This window comes from Micromys minutus, assembly GCF_963924665.1.
Source record: "Micromys minutus genome assembly, chromosome: 31".
Taxonomy (NCBI): domain Eukaryota; kingdom Metazoa; phylum Chordata; class Mammalia; order Rodentia; family Muridae; genus Micromys; species Micromys minutus.
Genome location: NC_137966.1, coordinates 14,537,264 through 14,548,977, shown reverse-complemented (window position 1 = coordinate 14,548,977; position 11,714 = coordinate 14,537,264). Strand labels below are relative to the sequence as shown.

General features: G+C 54.0%; 1 protein-coding gene across 1 annotated transcript; it reads left to right on the top strand.

The window, feature by feature from the left end:
- Positions 1–6,620: 6,620 nt before the first annotated feature.
- Positions 6,621–9,970, top strand: FBXL16 (F-box and leucine rich repeat protein 16; the record flags this gene model as incomplete). Its single annotated transcript, XM_080942068.1, has 5 exons — positions 6,621–7,253; positions 7,918–8,426; positions 8,744–8,828; positions 9,152–9,215; positions 9,647–9,970. 5 exons carry the CDS (start codon positions 6,621–6,623, stop codon positions 9,793–9,795), a joined length of 1,440 nt encoding a protein of 479 aa, XP_080798194.1. The 3' UTR covers positions 9,796–9,970.
- Positions 9,971–11,714: the final 1,744 nt, after the last annotated feature.

Below are 11,714 nucleotides of genomic sequence, written 5' to 3'. Positions count from 1 at the left end.
CGGACTGATTGAGCCCCGCTTGCTACCGGCAGCGCGGCCAGTCTGTATCTTGGTACTACGGAATTGCTGAGAGGACGCGGAATTGCAAGCCGTCAGCCCCCACTCCTGGCTTGGCTCTGGGCTCTCCCCACTCCAGCCCTAGGAGCCTCGGGCGGACTGGAGGACGTGACAGGTGTTGATACAATTAAAAGGGAGGAGCCATGTGGATATGTGGCCTAGGGGTCCTGGACACCTTCTGGACATGAGCTGGTATAGAGCTGCCGCCCACAGTTCTATACCAGGGAGTGGGCTGGCATGTCTTTGGTTTTAGAAACAGGCCTTGGCCAAGATTGGAAGGCTTCAAAATGGGGACTGGGCATCTCGAAATTGCCGAGCAGGGTTTCCATGTCCTTCTGGGATGTTAGGTCAGTGGGGGATCCTCCCCACCCTTCATCCCAAGAGAGAAGGCTGCACTGTTGAGTCCTGGATCTGGCCTAGCAGCCCTCCTGCTAGCCCCTCCCAGCCTGAGCCAGCAGCTGACCTCCCAGGAGCAGATGGCAGATGCCACTTTACCTGCTCCCTCCTGGATGCCGGACTTCCACTGCCATCTTGTCCCATGGCCCACTGACCAGGGTCTTCTCAGGCCTCCCTGCTGCCCCTTTGGGCATAGGACCCTCTATTACAGCCCAACACTTGGAAGAAGTGCTGGACAGCAGCCTCGGAGCAGCGGGAGGGGGGAGAGGGGCCGGTGTTGGGACGTGAGCCTGTGTGATTAGGAGCTGCCTAGATCAGTTCAGAGGCATGCTGGGGCCTCGATGTCCTGCCTAGACATGGCCTGAGGACCAGGTTGGGAGGAAAGAGGGAAAGTCAAGGTTGAAAGCACGGGTGGTGCTGAGATACCCCAAGATTCAGCCACATCATTTACTGTCATTCTCACTATTTGCCTCAGTCACCCTTACAGTAAATCGGGGATTCATATGCACTCCCCTGTTCTCCCAAATACACCTGAACGGGTCCCGTCTCCCACTGAGGAAGTTGAAACAAGTGCTTCTAGGCAGACGGGATTTGGCCCCGGGAAGCCCTGAGAGATTGAAGGAGGTGTATCCCAGAGACAGAGGAAGGGGCTTCTGTCAGGCATCATTCAATTTCCCTGACCATAACCCTTCACCCCTGGGAGTCACTGATGTACTTTCCAAGACTGGCACAGGGAAGGGTGGGGGTGGCAGCAGAGTAAGGTCTAGGAGGCCAGTGAGCAGCCTTGAACTGTCCCAATTAGTGGTCAGATGGCCAAACTGTCTGGAGAAGGTGCAGGTGGACCTCATTTGGCAGATATCTAAAGGAGCCTCGTGGGCTTAGGTCTTGAAGGTCTCATGTTCTTCAGAACAGGGGTACATTATAAGCTGAAGCCTAGTATCTATTCCCCAGTGCCTTGTGGCCATTTGCCCTTAGCTTGGTCTCAGAGCCTGAATCTCCTAGAGCATTGACTTGGGTTCAACTTGGGCCTGTTTACCTCCTGGGCCAAGGGTCTCCCTATCCCCAAATCCCTGCTACACCCCCAGAGGCAGCTCCAGCAGGGGGTGGAAGAAGAGTGCTGCCTTTGACACGTGAAAAGTAGCAGGGATGTGAACGTGCCTGAGTCACAGGACTGTCACAGAACATTTTGCCTGTACCGTGCCCCCAATCTCAGATACCCTAGTTGTCACCCCAGCCCACGGGGCTGCCACTACAGACTGGACTTGATATGGGTATTTTGCTTATATTTTTTTCAAGCATGAAGCTGGTCAGGGTGGGTTCTAAGCAGGCCAGGGACCAGCCTCCAAGGTGGCCTTCATCCTGACCTGTGCTCACAGAGATGCCTGTCAGAGACAGGGGAAGAACCCCTACACTGAGAGTGATGGGGGGTGAGGTGATGAGGGGTGAGAGACTAGTGGGTGTGTAGCCGCCGGTCTTTAAGACTTTAGGGTCCAATAGCAGTGGCCCTGCTGGATGAGATCTGTGTGCAGAGGCCACTAGTCAGATTGTAGGAAAACACAGGACCCAATGAAGCAAAAGACATGAAGAGCAACAGAAGTGTTCCTGGTCTGAGTGTTTGGGGTCTGGGGGACAAGTAGCAGTTGTTTGCAGCATCAGAAAGTTCCCTCTCTGAGCTTTGTTTTAACTAGTGATGCTCCAGAAAGTAAAGAGGCAGGAGTGCTGGAGGAGGATAAGACTTTCTCTTTCCATCTCCTTGGTGATTCCTGTCTCTTTCTTCTAGGATCAGGCCAGATTTTAGGGGTCAGTCAGCCAGATTCCTTAGCCATGAAACTCCAGAAGAGGGTCTTAGCCAAAAGCTCTGGTCTCCCCCAGATCACAGGGTCTGGGGAGCCAGGTGCTGACACCAATCTAGTTTCTTCTGTGCGAATACTGCCCACAAGCACACGTGGAGTTCAGTTCTTGAGCTTCTTCTGCCCCGCTGACCAGCCAAGGTTCTCAGCCTGGATAGCTGCACCCCTTTTGGGGTGATCATTTCTTGTTCATTCATTCAGCAGTACCCAGAAGCCACACAGTCATGGTGCTATTTGTCTTCAAGGAGTTGCCAGGCCAAGGGGAGGGACAGACAGTGATGACATCTCCAGGTGACACCTGGACGTGCTTTTTCAGAGTACTAGAGGATCCTGTCTATGGTGGCAGGCAGCAGTTATCCACACTGAGAAAGCCCATGGAACAAGCAGGGGACCACCATTTGGCCAGGAGAGAGAGAGGAGGAATGAAGGGCAGGGGTCTGGCTGGGGACAGAGTCAGAGCTGGAGATGATGTGCCATGAAATTAGAATACACAGAATAGGCAAGTCCTCATGGCTCAGCCTCAGACAATGTGGAACGTCAATCTGAAAACCACCAAGAACTAGAACTTTCTCAGGAGTCCCATTGTACCCTCCATGTTTCTTATGTCCACAAAGAGTCCTCTAGAGAGGGCAAAGACTACAGTGAGCTCTCCCCGGGGAGCACCTAGTCAGCTCTCCTCAGGAACACCTTGATGAGGTTTGGGCTGATGGAGACACAGCAACTGAGGAAGTTGTCATTGTCCCCTGCTAGCCCAGATAGACCCAGGGATTTCAGGTTCCTCTGTAGTCTAGAGGTGACCCAGAATTCCACTCCCAACCAAGCACAGGATGCACTGGGCCTGAGACTGAGTTCTGTGCTAGTCAATACATCATTCTAGAAGGCCTCTCCTCCAGTATTAGCTCCTGAGGTGCTCGCCCATGAAGGAAGAGGCAGCCTGGATCACCTGGCCACTGATCCATCCCACCTCCTAGGAAGCAGGCTACAGGAGCCACCCTGGGGAGAGAGAGGAGCTGTAGCATCATGGAGGAGCTTCTATGGACATGGAAGTGCATATTTGTAATCCCAGAAAGATGGCTGTAAATATGAGACCAGCTCAGCTACATAACGATACCTGGGAGCAGGCACTAGGTCACCATCTGGCGACATAGCAGGGCCAGGTGGAATGATCTTTGCTGGAACCCCTCAAAACCTCTTGTTCACATGGCAAGAAGGTTCCAGTCTTCCAGTATGTGATTGGCTTTCTCTAAAAGCCTCAGCCCTTGAGCTCAAGTGTAACTGTTTCCATTTTTGGACCACAGTATAGGGGGTTCTCAGGCTTAGTTAAGGCCACAAGAGAGAGAGAATAAGTGGGAACCTCTCTAAGCACAAAGCAAGGTTGCCTCTGTGGAGATTCAGCTTCCACCAAGGGCAGGGACCTGGATGGGGGAATTAGACACTGAATCTGGCCTGGTTTCTTCTTCTTGACCTAAGTCTGGAAGGTGAGAAGGGGATGGTGTGCTTCTGAAAACGTGAGTTTCTAGAGCTGCAGTGAGGGGCAGAACGGAGCCCCGCAGATGCCCGGGGCATCCACGTGCATCTCCCCCCAGCCCCCAGCAACTCAGGCGCTCCACGTGCACACCCGCGGCTGGGAGCATTTTCAGCCTAAATCGGCACAGCTCTTGGATTATTTCTCCCCTGGCACCGCCTCCGCAGCCTCCTCCAGATCCTAGCCAAGCGGGCGGCTTCTCCCCCTGCCTCTTCCTGTGGAGCTGGGTTTGCCAGAGCCAGGGATCATTCCTTCTCCGCTCCACTGTCTCTGGTGCAGAAGCCGGGCTGACCCCATGAGCGCGGGAGCTGTCCGTGGTGCTGCTCGCGGGGCTCCGAGAGCGCTGAGTCTGAGCCTAGCGGCTGAGGCTTGATGGGCAGTCTAGACATATACCGCGACTTAGGGATATGGCGGGTATTCTGGCTAGGGCTGTCTCTCCACCCTCAGTACAGTTCCCAGGAATGTGGGTGGTGCTGGGTAAGAATTGGAGCACATAAAGAAGAATCTCGTCCTTTCCTATCATGGATGTTGCTGTCCTGCAACAGGCCGGCTTCTCTATATGGCTCCCAGGTAACTTTAGACCTCCCTTACCATAGCATGCAGACTATAACACTTCAGAGCCTTGGGTTCCTTGTATAAGGACTGGAATAACAACATTGGCTATCCCTACACAGGGATATCTATTGTGAACCTGAAATATGTGATTGTCCCAGTATGCATTTGGCAAGTGTTAACATAGGCTATTATTGACTGGTTTTGAGCGCAAAAGAGCAGACAAGGTCTGGAAACCTTTAGGGGAAAACTGGCCTACTACCCAGGTCTTAAGAGTCATATTGAAAAGGGAGATAGTACTGAGGGCCTAGGATGGACTGTCAAAGGCCATCCTTAGACACAGAGCTGAGTTGTTGGCCATAAGGACCATGTTCTGGGGAGAGCCTAACCCGGGGTTTTTCCCTCCCCAGAGGTGATAAACTGGCACAGGTTACCTGCACAGTATAGGGAGACAGAATTTCAAAATAAAGGTAGAAGGTCATTCTCGTCTGCTTCTTTTGTGTCAAGCCAGAGTGTGAGAAAGAGTGGCCAGCTTCCTTGGCCCTGTAGCTCCAGGAAGAGATTTCAGCCTAAAGAGTAACCTGAGTCTTTCTCTTCTGAGGGTTTGTGTATTCCAGTGCCCACCACTTAGGAAGCTTCTTCCTGTACCTCTTGGTATTATGCTAGGCTCCCTGGCAAGGCTATGAGCCACCCAAGCCAGGTATGAGGGCATGACAAAGGGCTAGGGAGGCGCTCTTACCAACTCCCTGGAGACTGTAGGGCAGGAAACTGACAGCTCACATGTACATCCAGTTCATCCTGGGATCGTCTATACACACAGGAAGGGAGACCCTGCCTTGCCCTTGGATCAGCTCTGGGACTCAGGACTTACTCTACCGTAGACTGTAAATCCTGTCCCACAGGAAGGAGTCTGTGGGGTCCCTTCCCAGATTCTATGTTGAGGAAATAATGGAACCACCAGAGAGGCTAGCAAAGAGCAGAAAGACTGTCTGGAGTATGGAGTGTTACAGTTGAGTGTTGCAGGTGAAACCTATGGAAAAAAACACCTTTTCCTGGATGTTGGGTGGTGGATGTGATATCTGGAATGCAGAGCGGACAATCGTGGCATTATGAGAGTCTCCCTGCTCTTTCCCTCCATGCTGTTCATTCTCATTGCCCTGCGACCCAGTCACAGGCCTGGGAGTCTGGGGTGAATGGAGAGAAGGGTGATCCAGGCCTGCTCTATGGGCAGGTCACCTTGGCCTTCCTCAGGACCTTCCTCCTTCAGCTCTGGTCTGAACTTTAGCTCTACCACCTAACGATCAGCCATGACCTTAGACAGTTCACTTGGCTTTGGACTCTCCTGGTTGTACAGAGACACCACAGCTTTGTGTTCACTGAGTTGGGTGGAGGAATAGAGCACGTGGCTCAGTGGTTAGGGCTACTTGCTGCTTTTACAGAGGACCAGTTCCAGGGGATCTGATGTCCTCTTCTGAATTCCACAGATGTGTGTGTGATACATATATATATATACATGCAAGAAAACACTTATATGCAGAAATTCTTAATTTTTTAAATATGAGAAAGCATGTGTTCAGGTATCACTGTGCTGGTATCACAGGCCACTATACAGGGAAGATGCCTGAGCTCCAGAGCTTTTAGTAGCTGCACACATTTTTTTCCCTTTGAGACAGGGTTTCTCTGTGTACCCCTCACTGTCCTGGAACTCTCTCTGTAGACCAGGCTGGTCTTGAACTCAGAGATCTGCCTGCCTCTGCCTCCTGAGTGCTGGTATTAAAGGCGTGCGCCACCACTATCTGACTAGGTGCAGAGATTTTGGAGAGCTGGTCTGTGACTCTGAGGGCTATTCAAGCACTTTTCTTCAGGTTTCCCAATCCTAGTCTGCAAGGTAAACCCCAGGAGGGGACGTCAAAGGATCGGAATTGAAAGGTACAGTTAAGGAGTCCCTCTCCTCCAAACCTCGAATGGAATCAGAGCATCAGAAAGTACCTTTGAGGGATGCAGGCCGAACCAGTGTATAGGACAGAGGATGTGGACACTTGAGTTACCTGTGACTATTACCAGCTTGCCTCTGTGCAGTCAGAGAAAGGCATGTGCTAGAATCTCTTCTGTTAAGTGGTCCTAGAAATGCTATGGACGAGGAACCCCAAGGATGAGAAAGGGGTTAGCTCTCCAGCTCCTCCAGAGACTGGCAGACTTATTTTTCCCCCCCTGTCTCATCCACAGAACGTGCAAGAAAAATGTCGAGCCCTGGTATCGATGGTGACCCCAAGCCTCCATGCTTGCCTCGAAACGGTTTGGTGAAGCTGCCTGGCCAGCCCAACGGCCTAGGTGCAGCCAGCATCACCAAGGGCACACCTGCTGCCAAGAACCGTCCTTGCCAGCCACCACCCCCACCCACCCTTCCACCACCAAGCCTGGCTACACCACTGTCCCGTGTTGCTCTGGCAGGGGGGCCATGCCCCCCAGCCAGTGGACCAGCCTCAGGACCAGTGCCTGGACCCCCAGTGGAGCGGCCACCACTGGCCACAGATGAGAAGATTCTTAATGGGCTCTTCTGGTATTTCTCAGCATGTGAGAAGTGTATACTAGCCCAGGTGTGCAAGGCTTGGCGGCGTGTGCTTTACCAGCCCAAGTTCTGGGCAGGTCTCACGCCTGTGCTGCATGCCAAGGAGCTGTACAATGTGCTGCCCGGGGGCGAGAAGGAGTTTGTGAACCTGCAGGGCTTTGCTGCTAGAGGCTTTGAGGGCTTCTGCCTAGTTGGTGTCTCTGACTTAGACATCTGCGAGTTCATCGACAACTATGCGCTCTCGAAGAAGGGAGTCAAGGCCATGAGTCTCAAGCGTTCCACCATCACTGACGCTGGTCTAGAGGTGTGTCCCAAAATTGGCTAGGACCGGACGGGGCTAGGGGGGCAGGGACATGAAGCAGCAACCCTTTGGATATGGGAGGTTGAGGGGCCCAGGGACAAAAAGCAGCAAGGATGGCATTTCTGGGTTTAATGCAAAGTGAAAACGTGGGCTTGTTGTTAAAACGTGATTAAGATTTCAAGACTGGTGCAGGAAAGTAGTCAATTACTTGTGGGTCCCTGTGTGCTTGTGAAGCTGCCTTGGTGAACGGGATGCTGGGGTGGTGTGGGGGGATAGCTGAGAGTCTCCTAGAAGCAAGGGTTGAAGAAGCATCTGGGCACCCTGCCCTGCCTTCCCCCACCCCTGGACGTGGATTGTAATTTTAATGTTCAAATCATCTGTTCTAAACAACTGCGCTGGCCACACCCTGGCTTATGTGGTCCCCATGCCCCACCCCCTTTGGAATATTAAGAAAGTATAACAAGCAGTTTAAGTGCACTCCTTGGAGTTCAGCCTGATGCATGCTTGCACAAGTCCACACCTGAGAGACCCCCCCCTTCCAGTTTTCTAGAAGCTTCTTCCACTCTGAGCAGGCAACTCTCATAAACCCCCTTCTGCCCCCAGAAGGGGCGCGTGGGTGTGAGTCAGGGAGCTGACTTAGTCTGGTCTGACTTGTACCTTCCCGTAGGTGATGCTGGAGCAGATGCAGGGAGTGGTGCGCCTGGAGCTGTCAGGCTGTAATGATTTCACTGAGGCTGGCCTGTGGTCCAGCCTCAGCGCGCGTATCACCTCGCTGAGCGTCAGTGACTGCATCAATGTGGCGGATGACGCCATCGCTGCCATCTCACAACTTCTCCCCAATCTGGCAGAGCTAAGCCTTCAGGCCTACCACGTGACTGACACGGCACTGGCCTACTTCACAGCACGCCAGGGCCACAGCACCCACACGCTGCGCCTGCTCTCCTGCTGGGAGATAACCAACCATGGGGTGGTCAATGTGGTGCACAGTCTGCCCAACCTCACCTCGCTCAGCCTCTCAGGCTGCTCTAAGGTCACCGATGATGGAGTGGAGCTGGTAGCTGAGAACCTGCGCAAATTGCGCAGCCTTGACCTTTCCTGGTGCCCTCGGATCACAGATATGGCGCTGGAGTATGTGGCTTGCGACTTGCACCGACTGGAGGAGCTCGTGCTGGACAGGTGCACACATCCCTACACTCCAGGCGGGGATTGGTGGGATCTCCCGGAGCTGGAAGCCTAGAGTGGGTGGTGCCTGCCCACGGGGCTTCTGGGATGGGGAAGGCTACAGAAAACAGAGCGCCTAAAGTTGGAGTAACTCCAGCATTACCTGGAGAAAAAGCCATATTCCAAAAGGGGAGGTCACAGGGTGGGACCAGGGAAAGGATAAAGCATTGGTGTGTGGGGCAAAGACACCTCTGAAAAGGAGGGAGGGACGGAGGTGGGGATTGGGTAAAGTGATTTAAAGGTGGGCAGTTCCCCTTCTGGTGCAACCATAGGTGTGTACGCATCACGGACACTGGTCTCAGCTATTTGTCCACCATGTCGTCCCTCCGCAGCCTCTACCTGCGATGGTGCTGCCAGGTACCTCCATGCCCCCGGGGATCTGGAAGTTGGAGCGCGGTGGGTGGCGGGACAGGGGGGTGGGATGTGGATGGAGCACCAGATTAACTTTGAACTGCACTGGGCCCTCATTCAGATCCCTCTACCACCAGCAGCCAAACTAAACTGAATCCTTGAGTTCCGGATTCCCCAAGGCCCACCTCATGGGTGCTTCCAGTCTGCGAGGGAAGTGGGGGGAGGGGCTGAGAAACCTCCATTTTGAACCCCCTACGTCCTGCCCCTCTAGCGGCTCTAGGTTCCAAGCAAGTGGAAATAGTTAACGACCTCCTCTCACTCCCGCCCAGGTGCAGGACTTCGGGTTGAAGCACCTCTTAGCCATGAGAAGTTTGCGACTCTTGTCTCTAGCAGGTGAGAGACTCCCCCACTCCCTGCATGCCTCGTTGGGTGATAATGCCCACTCTCTCTCTGACGGCCGTCCCCATCGGGTTCCTTGTGCAGTTAGATTCATTCCAGGTTTTGGCAAATCGCATCCCAGGTAGCGGGTTAGAGGAAGGGTGATTTCAAGCCAGCCCTGATGGTGACGCCCTGCTCAGATCCACCCACGCTCCATTAGGCTAAGCCTGAATAAATCCTTCCCTAGTTTGGGTCCCGCCCATCCTGTCAGATTTTCACCTCTCCACGCCCAGTACCGGTCCCGCCTCATTCAGCAAGCCCAGTAGAACCCACCCCCAGCAGGCCACTGTCCTCTTCAGCCTTTCCCTCCTGCCCAGCCCAGTCCAGCCCTCCTGCTGGATGGAGCTGAACTGCTGAGCTGCTGCCCCGATGCCTCGTGCTTGCAGGCTGCCCGCTCCTAACCACCACGGGGCTATCCGGGCTCGTGCAACTGCAAGAGCTGGAGGAGCTGGAGCTGACCAACTGCCCTGGAGCCACACCCGAGCTCTTCAAGTACTTCTCGCAGCACCTGCCGCGCTGCCTCGTCATAGAATAGCGCAGGCTTTCCCACCCGGCCGCGGGAACCGGCCTCGCTCTGGGCAGTAGCCCCTCTTCCATCCCTGCCGGAGCAATCACTTCTCCGCCCTGCGCTGGAGGCGGGGCAAGCTGAGGGAAATCCCGCCCCGTGCCTCCCTTGCTCCTCTGCTCCATCCCCGACTGGGGTAAGAGGCAGAGGGGTCAGCCCCACGCACGCACGCACACTCGGGGACTTTGTGCATGCCCCTCGTGCCCGCACTGCACGCCCGCCCTCCACCATGCCACAGCCGCCGCCATCACTCGCCCGCCTTTCTGGGGGTCTAGGTCCTTTTGGGGATGCTTTGAGTGCATATGCTCTCACTGGCTTCCTCACTTCATTCTGCTCTCTGCCTCCCCTCACTGTCCCCCCCATCCCGGGCAGGGCCCAAGGGGATGGAGGGATTGGTCCCCCAGGACTTAGGGGCCTGGAAGAGCCCCAAGGGCCTCCCACATCTTCCACTGCACCGCGCCTGGAGCCCTCCAAGGGGTATGAGGCGCCACAGGCCACTGCCAAAGCCATGGCCCCCTGAGGAGCCCAACTTCCCCATGCCCACCTGACCTAGTGGCTTCCCTTCTTCCTTGTTGCCATATGGGTCAGTTCTTGTCCTCTGTGTCCCCCGCGCCTCCATATCTCCTTCTTCCCCCCTGGCCTTACAGATCCTTGGGCTCTGGCCAGGCTGGGACAGCTTTAGGACAACCTTTAGGAGGATGCAGACCTTGGAACACTCAACATTAGCCTAACTGGTGCCCATCCACCCAAGTGCAAGGGTGGAATAGGCACCTGGCAGACCCCAATCTGGAGCCACCCACAGGGCTATCAGGCCTTGGGATCAGCCCACCCATTTCAACCCCTACCCCAGCTGAGCTCAGGCCTCTCAGCACTGTGTTTCACCCTGGATAGGTCTCCTCAGGTGGAATCTGCAGAGGGCCTGGCCATGGGTCAGGGTCAGCATTGACCAGTGATTCTGATCTTCCAGTGGCCAGCACACCCTTCACACCCCAAGGAAGGAGGGCTCCTTTCTAGTCCTCCTTTACCTCTCCCAGCTTCCGAAACTTTTGCCTGCCCAAAGGGGTTGTGACCATGTTCTGTCAGATCTCAAGACATTTGGAAGTCCCAGGGGATCCTGGCACATACGTGACAGCACTGTAGAAGGGACTGGGAACCCTTCCCCCCCCAACCTTGAACCCTAGGAGACACAGCACCCACATCTAATCTTGGGACACCCCTATCTGGTTGGAAGAGAGTAAACTAATTCCCAGAGAGCCAGAGGGAGAGAGAGAGAGAGAGAGAGAGAGAGAGAGAGAGAGAGAGAGAGAGAGAGATGCTGTTGACAGAAAGTAAGAGTTCAACAGCCCAAAGAGTTCCCTGCCTCTGAAGTGTTGGCCAGGGAGGCTCCAGGCTGAAGTGGTCAGGAGTCAGATTTGTCAGCCCCTCTTCCCACAGTCCCCCAACAGGGAGGGGGAAGCTGTCCATTTGCCCAAAGTATTAATGCAACTGAAGCTGTGATATTTCCAATGACTGCAGGAGGAAAATTTAAGGGGAGAGAGGAACACAAACAAAACCAACCAACCCCTAAAATCATTTTCTTATTGTACATAACGACCTCATTCTCCTGTATATGCGGAAGATATAACCTTATATTTGGTAAGTGTTTCTTGTGCTATTTTATCACGTGACCTGTTTATAAAAATATATATTAAAAAAGTTGTAAAAACACAAGTTTGGGTTATTTTTTTTTTGTCACTTGACTAAGTTGTAAGGGTTAAATCTTCCCTGGAAGGCCCAGGTCTCTGGGTTCTCCTGCCTCCCAACTCATCAAAGTTACTCTATAAACAGGAGAGGCTGGAGGCTCAGGGCTGGGCTGGAATCTTAGCAACTGATCAACAGAAGTGTTCTAA